The sequence below is a fragment of the Desmodus rotundus genome, chromosome 10, assembly GCF_022682495.2.
Source record: "Desmodus rotundus isolate HL8 chromosome 10, HLdesRot8A.1, whole genome shotgun sequence".
NCBI lineage: Eukaryota > Metazoa > Chordata > Mammalia > Chiroptera > Phyllostomidae > Desmodus > Desmodus rotundus.
Genome location: NC_071396.1, coordinates 93,026,274 through 93,047,688, shown reverse-complemented (window position 1 = coordinate 93,047,688; position 21,415 = coordinate 93,026,274). Strand labels below are relative to the sequence as shown.

General features: G+C 42.8%; 1 protein-coding gene across 5 annotated transcripts in view; it reads right to left on the bottom strand.

The window, feature by feature from the left end:
* The window catches only part of SETBP1 (SET binding protein 1), a 348,309-nt gene that overhangs the window by 6,695 nt on the left and 320,199 nt on the right, over window positions 1-21,415 (bottom strand). For all 5 annotated transcript variants that reach the window (XM_053912501.1, XM_053912504.1, XM_053912503.1 and 2 more), the window contains one exon: window positions 20,704-20,874. In XM_053912501.1, coding sequence (XP_053768476.1) covers window positions 20,704-20,874 — 171 coding nt within the window. The remainder of the gene's footprint in view (window positions 1-20,703; window positions 20,875-21,415) is intronic.

The following is a 21,415-nucleotide window of genomic DNA, read 5'->3' as shown; positions in this document are numbered from 1 at the left end:
GGAATAAATACCTTAAGGGAAATGAGGGAAAAAATGCTGAAAACATGGATACGACTCTCACTTATTCCTGGGCACTCCCACTTCATCCTTTCCCCTGCTTTACTCCTTTTATCTCTCTCACTGTGCCCAGGACAGATCTCCAGGAGGGGCTTCATTTGAAGTTATTTACACCACCAGCTTTGTGGAGCAGGAAGTTCTGAGTTCCATCGGACAGGTCAAAATGCTACTGCTTTTGGCCAAAGGTCATTGCAAGACTTACTGAGCGACAAATGACTACTGAACAATCTTAAAACAAGTTAAAAGATCAAAATAGAACAAAGTGAGAGTGAGTTTCGGACTACAAAAAATACAAAGATTTTTTTGTAGTTAGTATTGCAAAAGGAAAACGTTGCTTGATTTTAAGTTCTCAGATGCAGGATCCAACTTTTGCTGGTCTTTACTTCCCTTATGGGGCATACCATGGCATCTCATGCATGGAAAGGATTTAAAAATCGTGCCTGCACTGATGAATCATACTAATCATTGCTGCCCCATAGTCACAATCTTCTCGAAAAGAGTTCTAGTCTGAATTTTTAAAGCAACCATCGCAAATGTAGGGACAGTAAATGTTAGCAGGCTTCTATGTCAGAGCCAAGCACTCTACCTTGTCCACGTGGCTCATGAGTAAATGAAAACTAGTCAGAAATACTCCACAAAACTTAAGGCATTATTCCAAATACAGATTCCATTTTCAGTTTCCCCTCTTTTTAGTTTATATCACCCATCGGGGAAGAAATGCTATGTGATATATCATGCAGCATGCATGTACAAACCAAATCATTTTGGGCAATTAGTTGGCAATATTTGACTGCATAAAGCTTGACTGAAAAAAACCCACGAACTGGAGGTCATGTGGGGGCGATGATAAATGATTATGAAATAAAAATTAATTCTGAGTACCAGCGAAATATCATCACTAACTCCTCTGTACCCACCATTCACATTTTACATATGCTTACAGATCCAGCTAAGTCAGGGCTCCTCTCCCAATTCCAATCTCTTCTCTTCTTTTTTCCATGCTTGTATTCATACTTTTACTGCATGGGCCCATATTGGTAAAAGGTGAAAGTCTGAAACTACCCGATGTTGCTAATGCTGTAAGGAAGTGGGAATACTTATACACCACTGGCGAGAGTGTCCATAGGTATAATTATTTTGTAGAGTGACTGGCCAATAGCTACTAGAGTTGAAGATGGGCATGCTCAATGCCCCAGCAAGTCCATGTCCAGGGTGCCTCCTCTACTCGTTTGTAACAAGGATGGTCCTTGAAGCTCTGAAGACTAAAAACAATCTAAATGTTAATTGAAAGGATAATCAACCTACTGTGATACATTCGAACAATGGAACATTACACTTCTGTTAAAAGGAATAAGCTACAAATAAATATATTGCCATGGTTAAATCTAAACAAAAGCTTGAATAAAACTCCCCCAAAACAAAAGTATTTGTAACTATGCCATTCACACAAGTTTAAAAAACAGAGACCATTGACTTTTAATTTCATTTCCAATGTCCAGGTATGGAGGTTAAAGTGACAACTACGCAGGAGACTGACTGTGGGCCAAATCCTGGGTGGGCGGGATTTTAGTATCTCTCCCTCCAAAGCTGCTCCATGGGACTTTATTCAGGCTCTAAAGCACTGCCGTGCAATAGAATTTTCTGTAGAATTTGCAATAGAATATTGTAGACCTGTGCCGTTGCATATAGTAGCCACTAGTCACATGTAGCTACTGAGCTTTTGAAATGTGGCCAGGGTGACCAAGAGACTGAATTTTTAACTTAATTTTAGTTTAAATAGCTACATGTGGCTAGTAGCTACAATGTTGGACAGCTTGGCTCTACACCTAACCACTGTGAAGCTCAGGGAACACAGTGGAATTCATTCAGTAAGACACAGATGGTAGGAATCTCCAGGTAAACAGCCTGGTGCCTTCCACAAGTAAGATGCATGAAGAGACAGGTAGGGGAGGGGTGGAGGTATAAATGAAGACACCTGAGAGATCAAATGACCATATTTGGCCACCAGTGTAAACAACTGTCAAAAGAGATATTTCATGAATTCACAGAGATTTGTATACTCCCTGAGCAGTGCATGATATTACGCAATGATTGTTAATATTCGTAGGTGTCGTAATTGCATTGGGATCATGCTTTTTTGAAGCACCTCTCTTTTAGAAGTGCTACTACGACATTTATAGATGAAATCATATTACATTACCTGGATTGGCTTCAAAATAATATGGGAGGAGGTAAGTGAAGTATTGACGAAACAAGATCAACCGTCATCCCTGTGTGTGAATGGAGTGCAGTATAGCAGGAGGGGCCTCAGGCAGGTGTGGCTGGAAAGTGAGCTGGACTAGGACGACCTCTTAGCCTCTCTGGATCTCTTTCTTCATCTACTACATTGGGTGGAGACTATATACCCTCAAAGTTCTCTTCTAGATTTAAAGATCACTGTAATTCTCTCCTATACTCATTATCGGTTGCCTTGCCAAATGTGAGGTGGCTTTCTATAATATTTATTTCATCTAATAATTGTGGAATCCTAGTTGGGGGGAGGACTTTGGGCTTGGCAGGGTTTGATATTCACATATCTTTCTCCTTATTACTTATGACTGCACTGTCCCTCTAAATGTTTTCAGATTTTTCTCTCTTCAAATTGTTTCATTATTAGACAGTAATTTCTGGGCTCTTGCAGGAAGATTGATTCCATATTTGCCCTCCTTCCTGTAATTGTCTTATATCTTGCCTGTTCTTTGTCAGTTTAAAAAAAATAATTATGAGTAGCCAAGGCAAAATGCAAATTTATTTCTCAACTCTGCAATGCAAATCATTCTGGACCTTTCTCTGTACTTAAAAGTGCCAGGGAAATGGTTGATTGAGGTGGTTTAGGTCCAGATCTAGATTTTCTTTCTCTTTGCTCCCATCATCAGAAGATTGGCTCATCAACTTTCATTCACTTTGCCACGCCTTTTATGCTAATCAAAGACTGGAGTTGGCACTGATCTTCACGCACGGACCCTACTGATGTAGCACAGGCACTGTGAGCATGATAAGGGCTCGCAAGGCTTGGTTTTATGGAAGGTGTCTAAGAAATAGGTGCCAAGGGTTTGGAGGCTATACTTGGCCCAAGTGCAAGTCACATCCTAGTTGTACAAGGAATCTGAGGGTGGGTTGGAGAGGGAGGCAAATTTATCTCTAGACTCCCTACAATTTTTCTTACTGTTTGAATTTCCCTAAGGGGACGTGGGGTAATACTGGGGACTGTTGAACTGCCTGGAGTTGAGTCAGCTTCCAGGGTGACCAGGGCTGGAATATCATGTGCCTCAATCAAGGCATAGAGGCCTGGTTTGAACTGCATTGTATGCTCATCCAGGTTAGAAGATTCTTAGAAGGCAAAGGCCCTCTGTTTTCTCCTTGGCAAAGGTCACTTACGTAGCCATACATGACACGTTGCGTAGTACATAGTTAGCAAATACAAGCTCAAGGGGATTCAAATGGTTAATGTTCTCCCAAGCGAGTTGTGCATTTTTTTTTGGTACTTCATATTTATATTTAACTCAGTAATGATCTCTTGTTTTCCTTGCTGCTTCTTATTTTTTTAATGGGATATATGAAGCACTTGCCTTGGCTTGCAAATGTTCTCCCTTCTCCCTTAGAATTTAAATTAACCTTCTACATTCCTGGCCTTAAAGAGCCTCCGAAAAAGATAGAAAGTTGCCTATGCTGGTGAGGCCTCTGCAAGGCAGGGTGCATCGTGCTGGTTGTCAGCACAAGTAACCACAGTTTTGCTTTCCAGCTCGGAAGCTGTAATGAAGAAGCAAGGGCGTGCAGGTGTGGGGGTTTTGTCACAATAGTAAGGTGCTTCCATTCTGTTCTTCAAGTCATCTTAATACAGTTTTGGGCGTTCATTTGAAAATGGGATTAGCTTGTCTGAAGCACAGTAACTGCTTGACTAGGAAACGACAGATTCATCTTAGGGGCTTATTGACAAAGAGCATCTTCTCTCTGTTGCAATGGCTTACAGGCCCCTGGTCTTTGTTTTGCTCCCATTTCACATTTCATCCTGGGACGAGTGAAGGTAGGAAGTGAGGTGCGCAGTTTTGATAATGCAGAAGTGAAGCAGTGGGGGTGTACCTGTGCCTGTGTAGGTGAGCAAATTCTGAAGTGTCAAAGGCCACCAGACAGTAAGTGTCCCAGGCTGTCTGCCTTCCCTAGATCTTCCGGGTTAGACACTCAGCCACTTGCCCTGCACTCTCCTGCCCCTGCAGTCTTGTCCAACTGCTCACCTTCTCCCTGCCCTTCAAATCTGACCCCATTTTAAATCAGGAGCCTCCCATGGTACTTTTCCCAAGGAGGAAGCAAAACTGCCTACTGGGCTGCAAGAAAAACATGTTAATGTTTTTCTTTTTCTGTTTATTATTTATATTATATCTAAAAAAATAAGAACTAAGTTAAGCATACTAATGCTTCATATATGGAGCAACAGAGAGGCCTTTATTTGGGCTGCACGTGAGACCATGTGTCACCTGTCAAGGTCGGGCATGAGGTTCTGGGGAAGACGGGACAGGCACCCATCGGTTTGCTACTTTCAGGATGCTGTCAGGTCCTGCGCTGTGACTGCTACAGCAAGTCAGCCTCCCCGGTCCATTTAGAAAATTAAAATCTTCAAAAAGAAAAGAAAATTCAAAATACTTTGTAATGAGATCAGGAATATCCATGAAATACATCACACAGAGTTTTACTGGTTATCTCCGCAAACTGCATAAGACTTGTCATTTTCAAAGATGAATTGGGCAATTTTCTTGTACAAAAAGACAGGGTTCTAAGAGTTCTCACCTTTTCCGCACTATCGATGGGCTATCAGTAATGTTACCTGGCAGTTGTTAAAAAACAAACAGAAACTTAATGTCCTTTTAGGGTGAAATGGGCAAGAAAGTAATTGCTTTTAGAAAGAAACACACTAGGGAGACAGCATTTTTTTGAAATTGATCGAAGATGTTTTCATTTTTTGGCAATTTTGTTGCCAAAAATAACATATTATAACCTATAAAATCCTTTAAATCTGCACATTAAAATATCTTGTAAAGAGAGTTAACTTCTAAAAGAAGAGTTTCAGGGATTTGAACTTACTAAAAAAATAATGCCTTTTGATATGCAAGAGCATTTGATTATTGAGAAAGATGTTGGTTGGCCACATTTCAGAAAAAAACCTTTGTTTAATTGATGAAAGCATTAAGCAAAATGACGCGCTCTTTTTGGATCTATGTGTACGTGGAGTATCCTTTTAACCCACGACATGTGCATTGAAATAAACTGACTTCAGGATCAGACCTTCACATTGCTTTGTCCCATGTTAAAAACATGGTTTTCAAAAATAAGTATTCAAACCGAATTACTTGGTCCTTCCTAAAATATTATTAAAATTAGTATAAAATGTTGATGACAGTAAAAATATCTTTGTTTCATTACTAATAAAAAAGGTCAATGAAACTTAACATTATTTTAAGACTATTATTTACTTCAGATTTATCTCAACATTCAAAAGGGTACATTTTAAAGGACGAGTGCATATATTCTGCACATGTATTTACACGGGGTGATGCTTCAAATGTATGTTGCCGATATCACCACATGCTCCAAATTTTGGACGGCTTTAAAGTTTTCCCTTCTTTTACTAAAGTCCTGAAGAGTTTATTAACTCAGTATCTAATCCCAGACCTTCACTTTCTGCCAGCACGTGGCCTAAAAAGCATTAAATTTATTGAAGACAGACAGTATGTGTTCTTCATTCACCTCATAACAAAGAACACAGTTCCTTTTTCATAGTAGATGCTTGATTAATATTTCCTGCCGGATTGTTTCAGATTGTAAGCTCCTAAAGACTGAAGCCTGGACATCATTAATCTTTATATTCCCTAGAGCACCTTTAATTACGTTGCCTGCGATTGCAGGGCAGTCGAAAGAGTGTCCTATCCACGGAGAACTTCTGCAATGGGCTTTGATGCTGACCTCTTTTATTTGGTTAGGCAGCCCTGGTGCTGCTCCTTAGGTTTTTAGAGTCCCCGACTTCTCTGACCATGAGGAAATAGGACCAGTCATTGTATGGGCTGGGTTTTGGAGAAACCGCTGGTGGCTTTGGACAGATAAAGGTAGTGGTCACTTGTCTCCAGAGAGAACTGAACTGAGTAAGAACACTGCTAGTTTGCTCACAGAACCTCTAAGAAAGGAAACAAGGACTTTGGCAGGCCTGCAAAACGAGCTCAGAGATCAGAGAACTAGCAACAGAGGTGATCATAAGGAGCGCTATGCATGTTCATTAATAGGAATTGTGCAGGGTGGGTCCTCAGAAGAGTCTTTTCTAAGTCTGGGAGTTTTCCTGGGGGTGGTACTTACTAGGATCAGAGTGTTTTCCTAGGCTTCTGGCAAGGAGTGAATTGTGAGTGGTAACACTCACAAACTGAGGAATACTAGGGCCCTTTAGCCCTAATCTGTTTCAGCCCACTTTGACTTCTGTGCATTGCACGTGGCTCAAGCCCTGGCAGACTGACTAGACAACGTGAAAGGCTGGATAGAAATGGAATCAACGCCAAAAAGTTTAACGCTACATCTGTGGAGTCTCACAGCACGCCAGGTGGTCACGTGGCAGGGTGGTCACACCCTCTCAATGGGCTCTTCATATATTTTCCCCCTGTCACACATGGCATAGCTATATCCTTCCCCAGAAATACTATCTCTTATGTAATACTCCAAGTATTACAGATGCATGTTCATCCTTGATCGTGAGTAGTTTTGTTGTTTTTTGAATTTTGAAAAAAAAATAGGGAAGAACAAAGAATAATGTAACAGGATCTAATAATATTTTTCATATTTTTAATATTTAGGCTCAGATGAAATAAATCCTGTTGACCATGGTAGAACTTCAAGAATTACATCCATGGCAGGTATCCATGTTTTTTTCTTCCTGGTCTTAATAATTGTATTTGTTTACTTAAAAACTCAGGGTAGTTCTTTACAACCTGATAGAAAACATTGACTGAGAAGAGTGAGGTATCTTGTCTTGACTTTTCACTTCTTAGGTCTGTGGTTCCTAACAAATCTTTTTTTTTTTTTTTTAAGATTTTATTTATTTATATTTGAGAGGGGAAGGGAAGAAGAAAGGAAGGGAGAGAAACATCAATGTGTAGTTGCCTTCTGCATGCCCCATACTGGGGACCTGGCCTGCAACTCAGGCATGTGCCCTGACTGGGAATCGAACTGGTAGCCCTTTGGTTCTCAGGCCAGCACTCGGTCCACTGAGCCACACCAGCCAGGGCCCAGACAAATCTCTTAATGTCTTGGCAGTACTCTAACTTCCAGATAAATACAGTTCTGTAACAATAGTCACATACCTCCAAGTTTTCTCTGCTCTAGGTAAGAAATCCTTGATTTCTTCATCTGTGTTTTATATGAGATGAATTCTAGACTATATTGCATTTGATCACCTTCCTCTGGAGATTTTATCATCTATCAAATCTCATCTTAAACTTTGGTGCCTAGAACTGAACTGATTTTCCAAGTATGAAGTGATTAGTGCAGAAAAATTGCATTAATTTCTGTGATCAAGGCACTATATGATTATTAATAAGTGCTACATTAAAAAACGAAACCAAAAAACTCAAGATTTTTTTTTTTTTGGTGGCACCAACACACTGTTCACTTATATTAAATGGAAGCTCAATTATCTCTTTTAAATTTTTTCATATAAACTGCCACCAAACTGGACATTGCTATGTGGAATTGGTTTTTGAGCTTAAATACAATCCTACTTTTTAAATCTGCAAGGTTTAATTTTACTCATTTTAGTCCAGTGTTCTAGTCTGTTGTGAAAGTTTAGAATCTTAATTTTGTTTTCTCAAAGGGGGCCCACATTTTTAGGGATTTCTATTGGGTTTAAATGCCCTCAAAGTTAATGACACTCCCTTTAACTCCTTCTGGGCATGATTCAAGTGATTCAAATGCATGCTAGTATTTTTCTCTTTACTAAACTTCTTTTCTTTTAAATACTTTATTGTTTATGCAATTACAGTTGTCCCAATCTCTTTATTAAGCTTTTTAAAGAAAATACTTCAATTTCTGCAACAAAGTCTTCCCCCACTCTTCATAAACACAGTAAGAAATTTACACCCATTGCTTTAGACTTCCACGTATTTTTGTGTCTGTCTAGTTAGGAGATGACGGATGTACCCCAGAAACAATAACTTTGCATAGCCTACAGGTGTGCCCGCTGCTATTATTTCTGTCAGAGAGGATATTGCATCTGGTGTTGGATTGGGGAAAAAAGTCTTACATTTCTCTTTCATCCAGAGGCAAATCTCCTGCCTTAGTGACAAAGAACGAGACCAAACCCAAACAAACAATACGAGATGTGGTGCTGTTGCTTTCCAATTTCCACTGCTCTTCAGTTTATGATTCAGACCTAGAGCTTCTTGTTGATATGTTCATCTTGATGCATTCTACCCATTCTTTAAAACTCCAATTAAGTTGTCTTCCTAGAAGGCATCTGAGGGCTCCCATCTCCACATTAATCTTTCGGAGCCCCTCTATATTGCTTGGATCTCTCTCATAGCACTTCACAGTTTGTCCTGTATTGCAGTGATGGGATGAATCTACATTGATCTCTCCAGTTAAATTGTGTTTTCTTTAGGGACAAGAACCATGTCTTAACCACTCCTACTCATGGTTGGAACAAATATTGATCGAACCCCACTTTGTGCCAGGCACTGTGCCAGGTACTCAGCTCTGTGTCCCTGCCCCTAGTGACCAGCACAGAGCTCAGATGACTTACTTGAGTTGAAACCGATCTGCGTGACTTGACCTAAACCAAGACTTACCAGCTACTTTGTAAAGTCTGTGGGTGAAACATGAAAGGATTTATTGAAGGGAATCCAAATCACTGTATAGTAAATCAGGTCCTCACACATTTCAGCTGCTCCCTACTTTCCTCAGAGCCCCATTCACTGTCTGGAGCACATCAGCTATGACCAAAAGCATGGAAGTGCTGTGAAATATAGACGACTACCCCTGCTGCTCTCCGTAGGAAAAGTGACATTTCTATGATAAAAACAAGTTTGGAACTTACTAAGTTTCGTTAAGCAAACCAGCTTGAGCATTTAAGCCCACAGATTGCTTAAAACCATGGGTCCCCTGGAAAATAGTATATATTATATATTAATTATATAACACCAAAAATGGTGGAGGGGGGTAGAGAGAGGTAGAGAGAGAGAGAGAGAGAGATGGATCTTTTCACTGCTGACAATTTGGATCAGAGTTATAATGGTTTACTGTGAGGAAGTGTTCACATGCTCTCTTGGCAAATATCTACACATTCAAGTTCTAAGCACTATTCTAGTAGTTTTTTTTCTTTTTAAGTTATTGCTTTCCTTTTTTTCTCCCCTAATATAAAGCTTGGACAAACTCAAGGCAGCAAATACTCCTTCCTCAATTTAAGATTTGACAATTTACGAGGAAAAAGCTCATTCATCATCTTTGCCTTTTAGAGACCATAAATTATTGGCTCATATACCATGTGGCTTGGATTCTAGGAAAAGTTAGCATAAACAAACCCAAGTTACAATTCGTGGAGTAAGAGAGTGAGTCATAAACAAAACACAGACATATGCGCTCATATAAATAAGGGCCTGGATCATCAGCTTCCCCAAGTCTGCTTCCCATTAATTACACAACAGAATGAACTTTCCATATGTGAGCCCAAATCACTTAACTCTGGCAACTTGCACGAGACAAAGGCCAGGATTACGGCTTTTCTTTAGGCACTAACTAAACTGGATCTCAAACTAAGAAAAATCCTCTCCAAATACCTCCAGGTTTTGGAGGGCATGGAAGTCCCGTGGAGGAGTGTTTTTGAGCACTGACACTGCAGCAACCCGGGAACCCCGCTTGAGGCTGGCCTAGGTCCCCTGCCGAATTTAAAGCTAATATCAGGCTTACTCTCTTTTGTTCTGAGCTCTGTCATCTTCATGGGGCAAGCCCTGGGTCCAGGCCCCACAGGGTGTTCAGACATTGCTGAGATCATCGAAGCTGCAATTCCCTCCATTAGGACATTCGCTCTGTCTTTTGAACCTGTCCATTGGTAGCACAAACTGACGTTTCTTCATGTTGCATGAAAACTATCTGGTCTCTCTTAGTTTAAAGAGGAATCAAGAAAACATAAAATGGTTTCTGGGGAAGGTGATGCCTCAACAGGTGAGAGACTCTGAGAGCAGGGAGAGCAGTCAAGCCCTCTCCTTGTGTCCCTTTCAAAAGCAGACCTCACAACATGACCTCACAGAGTGAGTTAGAAACATCTCAAAGAACAGATATCACATTTTAGGCTGTATAAGGGGAGAGGGGAGAAAAAGGACTTTCATTCTTCCCTAGGGGAGGTGCAAGGGGTTTTCCATCATTCATTTACTCAGTGATTATTGTAGTAAAACCCATTCCCTGTATCACACCATACTCTGTACAAGGTCGGTGAAATGCACCGTTCCTCCTTTCATGCGAAACCGAGGGAAAGAAGAACTGAATGCTTGTGGAGAATCTACAGTGTGGTCTGCAGTATTTCACGTATTTCTTCATTTAATTATCAACCCCATGAGGACATCATTAGCACTATGATACAGAGGCGAAAACTGAGACCTCGGAGATTAAATAATTTTCCCAACAGCACACACTTTAGAGGTCACGGACTCAAGGACTCAAGCAAAGGCTCCCCTGTTTCAAAGCCAGTTTCACACCCCATTTCCTTAAGGAAGCTACGAAGACAGGGAGCTGGATAAGGAGCGAGGTCTGGGTTTCCCTGTTAATCTTCCACCGTTGACTGCCTTGGAGTGCCAAATTCCTCTCGATTTCACAATCTGAAAGGGCTCTTCCAACCCCCAAATTCCATAATTAAACAAAACAAGATGTTAATACAGATTATCCTTGTTACTTTTGCTAGATTATGTGTTCCTGCAGGTTGTTTGGATTTTGTTACTTTTTCTGGTTCAAATTCCTTTAATGGTGTCCTATAGGGAGCCAGACAGCCAATATAATGAGTGAAGTTGGTCTGGATTATAAAGGAAGGTAGGGGATATGGGGCAGGACCTGGGAAATTTAAGGAGAATATGGCTCATCTAATGGACAGATGTTATTCTGTATCAGTCCATTGTTGGCAGGTAGAAACCTGAGCCCGAAGTTGTCAGAGTCCGGGTTTCAAAACACAAGAAATCTTGATTATTATATAAATCTTCTAATGTTTTCAAGCTGCTAGTTAATTTTTTAAGAAACGTATAATCCTCTGTAAGCCAATCAAAATACGACTGCAGACCACTATTGGCCCACGGCTGCCATTTTGCTGCCACTGCCCCGCACCACGGTCACCAGGCCTCCTTCGAGGATTTCAGGGATGCCGCGATCTGACCCCAACCTCTCTTCCGGCCTCATCTGTTATTTGCACGTACACGCCTAACTCAGAGATGTTGTAAATGCGTCCCTCCCGCTCTGTCTGCATAGCGAACGCCATTCATCCTGAGGAGGCCACCTCAGCTCTTCTTCTTCCAAATCATCTCCCCCTCTTTTGAACTCCTTTAGTGCCCCTCAGCTGGAAGCTCATGACTTGTCAATCGCTAAATTAGAGCTCTGCTAGTATCTGGGATTATTCAATGTGCTCATTTATTAAGTATATTTGGCCACCTCATGTTTTGGAGTCAGGTCTTTCCAAACAGGGCGGACGTGCCCCCAGGGCAGGTCTAGTCTTATACTGCTATGTGTCAACGTGACAGGTGCTCGAAAACATTTGCCGTCTTGTGACGAAGACTTACAGAAGTTCCCGTGAGGTTCCTGTAAGGAGCTTCATATGGCAGTTAATGCCCTCACTGGAAGGGGCGCTTTGTGCCCTAAGATAAGGGTTTTTGGAGGGTGAAGTGAGGACAAAACATCTCACGATAATTAATGGGTGTTATGAGCTGAGTCACAACATGACTAAATCATGATTTAACACGATTAAATCATTACAGGACATGGGTCATAAAAGTGATATATCGTTTTGAATGTTACTGGTGTTTTGATCTGCTATTTCATTTCTCCCTCACCGATGCCTCAAAGGCAGACATTATTTTTCCCATTTCCCTGATAAGGAAACAGACTCAGAAGTCTCAGTGAGACCCAGTGACTTACCTGCGGGAATGAATTAGTAATTCCTGCAGGCTACAGTAACCCTGATCCTTGAATTCCAAATCCAGTTTCCACCATGCATTTGTGTGGTAGCCAGAAGGAGCCCAGGTTACCTAATTCCTAGTCAGGTAACACTTTCTAATTCATTTCTACTTTCTAGGCTCAATTTCCTCACCGGCAACAGGAAGGGGTGGGCAGAGGTCCCTTCTAGTCTGTTCTAATACCGTCTGGTCAATTCCAGGTGACGTGGCAGGAGAAGCAGACCCCTGGGAGGGCACTCTGGTGTTATTCCAGGGGCTCCCAGGGGTAGAACGGAGAGGGCCTACGGCTGAGCGCTGTACCTCTTTGTCACATCGGTCTACGATCCTTACTCTCTTCTCCTGCACTGCCTCCTTTCTCTCTGTCCCTTTCTCTGTCTTTCCCCTCTTTCAGACTGACTCCTTTTAGTGGTCCTGCCCGGACCACTAAAGATCATTCTTAATGACAGTCATTACACAGTTCCCCCATGTTGCCTGAGGCCATTTCCGCAGCAACAGTAGGAAAGACCTTGCCCCACTTCTCAACAGCTGGGCTCAGTATGCCAACTTCACTGGAACCAAGAAGTTTTTGAAAAAACTCTCCATTAATTACAGGAAACGTGAAGCACTGTCCTCCCCTCCCCCTTCTCATTAACACACTCGCTTTCAGTTGCCACTAAATTATCTTGCCACCATTAAACCAACAATCTAATTAGACTTCTGCAAATGGAGAGGGCCAGTGCATAAGGCAGGCACAGCACTATCTCAAAGCCGATCATAAAATATTTCAGCCCTTTCGTTCGTGGCTGCATAAAATCTGCCCCTGGATGAGCCTCCTTTCATTCTTTCCCTTTCACAAAGAATATTTGATATAAAATGAGTATCTTAATAGAAATCGCTTCACGTATGGGAGGTTTTCTTCTCTGCATTTCGCCCAGCGGCGTGGAGCCCTCATTACAATAACCGCACCTGACTCCCCCTGCGCCAGGGCCTCCCAGCCAAACCTCCCACTGGGCTTCAATGGAGGTGTGAGTGATACTATCCCTGGGAAGAAGATAAAATGTATTATTATCATTACTCTATTTTTAAGAGGGTCTGACTGTGGCAAGAGGAGGTTGGGAGCGTAATCTGTAGGAAGCATTTTGAGAAGATAAATTGAGTTAAACTTCTCACAGACACAGACTTCCAAACCTGTCATTAAACCTTTTGTCTTCTCTAAAATCTCAGCTCTGGAGAGAAAAAAAAAATCAGTTAAATCAGGTCCAGACACGTATATTAAGTTTCTACTAGGCTCCCGACGCTCTGCGAGATTCTTGACACCCAAACGTGATTATATGTTGTTTAATGGCGACGTTCCTGCCTTTTGCTTCTCTTATTATCATCCCTTGTAACCCAAGGTTCTGGGGCTTTACGTGATACTCAGCCCTCATTGAATGAGACAAACACCTAAATAAGAGGTGGTCCCTGCCCTCCGAAACCAATATGCCGGCCACAAGACTACCATATATAAGACACAAGACTACCATATATAAAATACAGCCTGGGCCCATGTCCAGCTTTCTACTGAGTGGCTCATCCTGAAAATCCCATGGAACTTTTAGGTGGAGAGAGACAGGAGATCCTCCTTCTCAGAATAAATACGTATTCATGTACTGCACGTATCATCCCGTATAGGCTGACTCTTGAACTTGACATTAATCTTCCCCTAGGATATCCTGTTGGATTAGCCAGGAGCTGGTCTGCCATTACTGAACAAAGAATTCTGGAGGCCCCAGCGGTCCCTCTCAGGTTGCTCTCCATGCTAAACATTCTCAGGATGGTTTGCTATTTTGGACACTGATATGGGAAATAAAGGCCATCACTGCTTCTCAACTCTAAAGAATATAATGCTAGAGTATGCTTTTTCATGTACTAGGTGGTTTTGTACAGGAAACCCTAGTTCAACACATTTGGACTGATATCAATGATTCTTTATTGTTTGTCCACCTCAGTGCTAGGTACTGACGATAGGGGAGTGGACAGTCCAGCGTGGGATGGAGGCATGAGCACAGGGACTGTTAAATGTGGAGATCAATGATCCATGGGCTCACAGGGAGCCATGGAGTACAGGGATGTGGTATCCAAATTGGACACGGGATGGTTCTCTAAGTAGTTGTAAAGGGAATGGTTCTTAGAGTTGAAGGCACCAATGCTGAGTCTTAAAGAATAATCATGAATTAGCCATCTAGATGGCTTGAGAGGCGGGTGAGGGAGAGAGAAACATTCCAGGGTGGAAAGCCAGAATAGCAATAACAATACTAATATTAACAACATCACTCATTTGCTGAATCCTTCCTATGTGCCAGGTACACTGCCAAGATCACTCATTCCTCCCCACAACCCTCCACACTAGGTGGTATGTGTTCCCACCTAGTGGGTCTGAGATTCAGCGAGGTCTGAGGTCGCCCACCTGGTAAGTGCAGCCCTGAGATTTCACACAGGCCATCTGAAACAAGAACACATGCATGTGAGTAGGACATTGCATGGCCTGTGTGTGGTGCTAAGGAAAAAACGAGCCAAGACTTAGAAACAAGGAAAAGTTTTATGGGCCTGCCCAGTGGTTATTAACTATCTAGGGAAATGTACCTTTTTTGGATTTGCTACCCACTACTGATGAAAAGGCCCAGATTGTGCCTACTAATATGATAACTTGCAGCTTTTTACCCAGAAAAGATACATATGATTTCTGTCCAGTAGGAAAGATACCCCCAGAGGTTATGGGTTTGTTCCCCATTAGGACCTTAAGTGAGTGATGGTGCTTGGTGGTCTTTCTCCAATGCCCACATTCCCGTAATGCCCCGTTCCTGCGATTCTTCTTTGGACCAGCTCTACCACCACATTGGTTTCCTCATCAAAGAGTTGTGTGTATCTTTGACATGAATTTATCATTTTTGAAAATTATACTCTGACCAAGAAGATTCCAAAGAAGTGGTGCTGGTGGACATTTCCAAGGAGATGGGGTTGGAGCAGAAGGCAGAAAGCCAGATTCTGGAGAGTTCCGGTGCTTCTCTACACAGCCTCAGTCACGGGAACAGCTAGGCTGCTCCAGGATGCCCAGGTTAAATAAAGAAGAGCTTATTTCACCCTTTTGGGGCAAAGTTAAAACACATTTTTGGAGGTTTTTCAGAAAGCCCTTGTTGGGACAGGATTTTTAGGGAAGCACCGAAGCTTGCGACCCTGCTGCGTCTGTTCACGGCTCAGAGATGCGGGTGGGGGTCCTCCCAGGAGCCTCGCACCCCGCAGAGTTCTCCAGGCGCTCAGCTCATTCCCTGCTGCTTCCACAGGGGTCCATTAGCAGCACTTTTCAGACCACGTGAATGAATGATTTGTTCCTAAAATAAAGCTTCATTTTCTCTAGATTTTTCCAGGGTTTCCTACTGTATATTTGAAATGATTAGTCTGGGCTTGCAGGAGTTTATTTTACAATTTGAAGACTTCAATTTGTATACTTGTGGGCCTTGGATGCTCCAAGTCCTGTTAACTTGAACAATTACTTGCTCTATTTTGGTTCTTTTGAAAGACCAGACTTTTGGCCAAAGTGACCTATCATTTTGGTTAGGAGTTTTACTTCATGTTTGCACATAGGATGAAAAGCAAGTGAAATAAATAATTTTACAGTTCTTAAATTCCTGTTCTTTGCCTTTTGCACCAGGATGTTATTTCGTTATTCCGGGACTCTCTGTAAGTGGCAGTTGGTTAAGAGAAAAATCAGACATTTTCACACTTGGGAGTTACAAGCAGTTTTCACAGTCATTTGGCTTCAGCTACTACACTACTGGATTTCATTCTGACTCCCTTCGAATTAAGAAGCCATTCTTTTATTTGGAAAAGTAATTTTTCAAGCTTAAAGTTTTGTATCTTGATTATAGACATCAGTCAGTTCTGACTGGGCTGATAGTTTGGTTAACAGGGAAATGGTTTACCTAATATAGTCTCTGCTTTCAGAAGCAAAATGTCTAAAAATTTAATAGACTTGTGAAATTAAATAGTTTCACTTACTCATAGGCTCTGGCAGTTTTAAATAAGGCAGATCCTACAGTCTGAGAGAATAATGGATTAGCCTTGATGCAAAGCAGATACAAACTAAGTGCCCCATTCACTCCGCTTTCCCTCTGTTATCTCGAACTGGGCTCCACCTCGAGCAGTTGGGATTTGGTGATTGCAACCATGATACATGTCTTATTTTTCTCCTTGGATTTAAGATGTGAGACTATCGGTTTGTGTGTGTGTGTGTGTGAGAGAGAGAGGGGGGAGGAGAAAGGGGAGGGGAGGGGGGAGGAGGGGAGGAGAGGTGAGGAAGGATATACCTCTGCTTGTTTCTCCATCAGGTGCAGAAGGACAGTTTGTTTCCTTAGTTTTACTGCGTGTCTGTGAAATTTTTAATCTACTTAATAATATAGTCTCGTCTTAAGTACACAGGTTGGGGGGCATGTTTCAGTAGGAAAATCACGAGCTCTCTACACATTGCATGACCTCCCTGAAAAGTTAGTTCAATGGGTAGATCAGAAGAATTAGCCTGACCCATTCAGGTTTATCTGATTATCTGATACAGTTAGTAAATTATGACTGGGACTGTGCAATAGAAGTTATTTCAAATTATGCGGCACTTTGAATAAACTTTATTGAAGCTTTTACTGCATTAGTCCTAATTACTCACAATAATGACGCCCTGCTCCCTTGAATCAGGCCTCCTCCCCTGCGTCAGGGGACTGTGGCCGATCAATAGCTATTGAGCAGTTTGATCACAAAGGCTGACCTGCCTGAGACCAGTGGCGACCACTGCCACCCCTTCCTACCAGTAGCTCACAGGCTGACATGCTCTCAGTCTGGCCAGCCTCTCCTTAACTCCTCTTCTGCCTCCTCCTCCAAATCAATAACTTCATAATCAGCATGCCTCCCAGACTCCGAGAAGCGAAAAAATTGCCTTAAACAAAACATGAATGCACCCACGTGTGCACACACATACAGACGAGCTAGAAAAGGCATATTTTTAAACCTCTGACCCACCTGCATTTTTCCTACATTATAATGTTTATAAAATAAAATGGGAAATGCCCCCTTTTTTTTCTTTTCCCAAAGATCGCCTGTTTGAAAAAGTACTGGTGGGACCATAGACTGACTAATTATTTGGCAAGTATTTGCCAGCAGCCCAATTCACGCCTGTCAAATATTTTCCATTCGATTGTTAAGCAGTTCCAAGGTTGAGCAGGCTCTTCTCAGAGGTCCCCACCACTTGGGTGCTGTGTGTAGCAAGCAGCTACTGACTCACCATTATTCACTTTGCTGAAGGACGATTTCCTGGGCACCGATTAGGTGTCAGCTCTGCACCAGAAACTTTAACATCCATTATTTTTAAATGGAAGAAATTTCTAATTAATCCCATTATGTGAGTAATTTTAATTTCAATAATGATTTCTTAAGTTACTTTTGCCTTATAAACCACATAGTTTTACTGTTCTTTCCTTTATTTCCCTTTGCACTTATCTGGGTCTTCAAAACCATTCTGTAGAAGTGAAGACCTGTTGACAATAAGTCCATTTCTGTATATAGCCAGAAATAATTCTAAATTACCTTGCTTATAGTGAAAGATGAGTAAGGGGACTCTAAAAAAACAAAAAAATAAGCGAGTTGTCTCCTCAGAAATGTATATGACGGGTGCACAAGCACCCAACTGAGTGAAATCAAATCCAGAAACGATGTATTATCACCTGCTTACTGTGTGCTTGACTTTGTTAAGGCTATGCACCCCATGAAATTATGGGTTTCACTCACTGTCCTCTAAAAGAAGTAGGAATCCTTAGTTAGGGAGAAAGCAACCTGGCTTCGTTAATGTTGGGCTTATGACAGAAGTGAGAGTCCACTGGAAACCAGGTGGTAAATCAAGAAATTGGGTTCCAGCTCAACTGCATGATCTCATGCAACTGCAAACGGCAGCTTCAGAGAGTGGGACCCTAACACACCCTCCGTGGTTCGTGAGAAGTGGTATGTCTGTAGGGAGCAGAGTCTCAGGATGGTCTGGCCTCCAGCACCTGGGGTTGATCTCTGGCTTGTTCCTGCCCCCCCCCCCCCCCCCGCCCATAACTCCCCAAAATTCTACTCAGTGGCCTGAAACCCAGAAATGGACCAAATCTGTGAAATTCTCATGGGGGCTCCATGTAGCACTGCCCCCAATAAACAGACCATTCCTGCATTCTGAGACAGGAGAGCCTTGTCTCAGCTCTAATTGCCAGACGGGCAGGCCGAAAGCTTTAATTCCCTGTTTCTATGCCTGTTTGGCATACTTGTAAATTACTGAATGCAAACAGAGGAGGTGAGTCTGTGGAAGGCTGGACTCCCAAGAATGCTTTCTGTCACACTGAACGGAAAGAGTTCAGGGAGAAGAAAACAGGGGACCACCTACCTGTCCTTTGCCCCTGGGAAATATCCATGCTTGGCAAGCAACGGCGGCAACATCAGGCTAATTTCTAAATCCATAAAGGGAAGTCTCCAGAGCTTAACTGACAAGGTTGAATAAGCAATTTTCTGGGTGGGTAGTGCAGACAGAGGCCCGAATCTTTTGCCCCAGCTGAGCGATGACTCCCCTGATTTCCAGGCGTGACACCAGCTCCCACTTGCAGGGCTCTGCCACGCTGCTCCGTCTGCCTGCACGCCCTCCCACAAGGGGCTGCTGATCCATCGCATCTCAGGGGCCGTTTGCTCCCCACTCCTCTGGGACTTGCCCTCCTCTGACCTCTTCTTGCACTCATCGCTGGCATTATTTGTCTGACATTTCCACCAAAAACTCTTCATTTCACATCTAGCATGTGAAAAGTGTGAAGATTTATGATCATAGTTGAGAGATGATCCTGCGCCTGCAGAGTAAGATTTCCCAAATGGCTGGGGAGACCACCATCTCCACAGAGATGTTAAGAGCTATTTCCAGAGAAATGGGGTCTGTGGTCAGATAAGACTGTAAAATTCCGCAATTCTGTGTCTCTCCCTCCTGAAACTTCAAAAGGAACACTGGTCAACTAGAGGCTCTGAACAGCTCTACAGAAGAAATCAGGTGTAACACAGCCTTCCCTACGTCCACTTAACTGTGAAAACATCTTTTATCACAAAATACCTACTGATATTTAGCTGAGCTCACTTTAGGCAGCGTCCTTCCAAATATTTTTTCTGTTTTATCAATTAGGCTTATTTTCTAATTGCCAATTCTATGAAGGAGGTAGGTATGTGGGCAAGTTGAGTTTTCTGCTCGAAAACAATCTGCTGAATTAGAAGATGAGTTTGGAGCGAACATCAACAATCAGTCTCTTCTTGGGCTTATAATCATAATAGGCATTTCTAAATATTGCAACATGCTTAACATTGACCAATGTATTAATTCAACAAGTGTTTATGAAGTGGGCCATCATTCTGTGTGCCACGAAGGTGGCAAGCACCGAAATCATGGATTCTACCTCCGAGGCACGTACAACTCCGTTGTGAGGGAAAGAGATTAAGTAGATGACAATTCTTATGGAGCCCCTGAGTGGGCGGTGAATGCATGGTGGGGACACTGAATGCTACCGGCACTCAAAGGAGGTGTGACTGGGGGCCGGAGCCTTCAAGATCTGTGGGAGGTAAATAGAACTTGAGTAAGCCTGTCCTCAAAGGCTGGTATTAAGCCAAGTCCAAGGCCTACCTTCCTGGGAGTCAGGCTGAGTGTGGTAGAGTTGCGGCTGGGGCAGGGATGGGTGAGAGATTACATGGGGAGTAGAGGAAGGCAGAGCATCTGGGGTGTCTGAGTAAGGAATTTGTTTTGTCAACACCCAGGAGGGGTCTGGTGACTACTGAGGGACTCAAGACAGCATGAGGGCAGAGTGAATCACGGTCTCTGGAAACTCCGATTACGGCCTCCCAATCCCAGGGAGCCGGCAAGGCCGTGAATTGCAGAGGTCGGGAGTGTAGGACCCGGTGGAATCCTGGCCATCCACAGGTTCCTGGGGAAAACTCCTTACTCTTTCTTAGCTTTCTGCTCTGAAATGAAGACATACGCACTTATTTCACAGAGGTTTTTTTTTTTTTTTTTTTAAATGAGTGACATGAGACAATGTATAAAAGGCCCTGGATGTAGAGGTCTGTCATTATTAAAGCTGGACAAAGAGTAACTGATACTGTTATCATTTAGTTGCTGCTACTGGACATGTGCTAGAATAGACTCGAATGCTTCTTCCAGAAGACTTTGCCTCCAGGTTTCAAGCCGACGTCTTTCTTTCTGAGACCTCTTTCCACTTGAAAAATCTGGTGCTGAAACAGCTCATATACTCTGTGTCAATGCGAGGTTGGCTAAACAGAGAACTCTTACCTGTATTCAACAAACAGCACACTCCCTGGAGGTCTGCCCCATGCCCACCTTCACTGGGGTGAACCCAAGCATCTGAAAAGTGCTCACCTGCATCCGAGGTCGCTGCAGATGCAGCAAGGAGAGATAACACCGGGGTGGGTGGGATTGCAACACCGTCAACCGCAGCTGGCTTCTTCCTGGTCATCATGGTGGACGCGGAGCTCTCGTTCTTACTATGTGTTGCCGTCTGGTCCACTTTTAAGTGGGGACTTGCCATACCTAAAAAAAAAAGAATCCCAAAGCCTGCAGTTACTTTGAAGGGGCAGGAAGACAGACAACATAAAAGCTGAAAGTGATCTGAGGAAATTGTCAAATGATCTGACCTCCTTCTGGTACAGGAATAACATTTGAGAATGTTCAAAGAAACAAAAAATTAGCAGCATGACTGGTTTTGGTTTTGTGGCTGAGGTCAGTGGGGACTCATTCCAGGTTGGCTGCCTGGAAGTGGGGTCGGGGCACAGGCCTAATGAAGCAGTATAATCCCCCATCAGGCACGCTTTGCTTTCTCAGGATTTAAAAGGCCGTCTCTGCGGAGGGTGTGCTGTGTGCTGTGTGCAGCACGACGAGAAGTGGATCCCACCCTCGTGAAGCGACTCCTCTCTCCAGGTGGGGGGATGAGACTCAATGAGAAGAGAAAGTTGGGCAACAAGTACAGGCAGGCTTGTGTGTCACAGGTGCGTGGGGCGTTCTAAGGAGGTAGGGATTCGTGTGGGAAAACGTAAGGAAAGGCTTTCCAGAGTTCATGCTGCAGCAGCAAGGA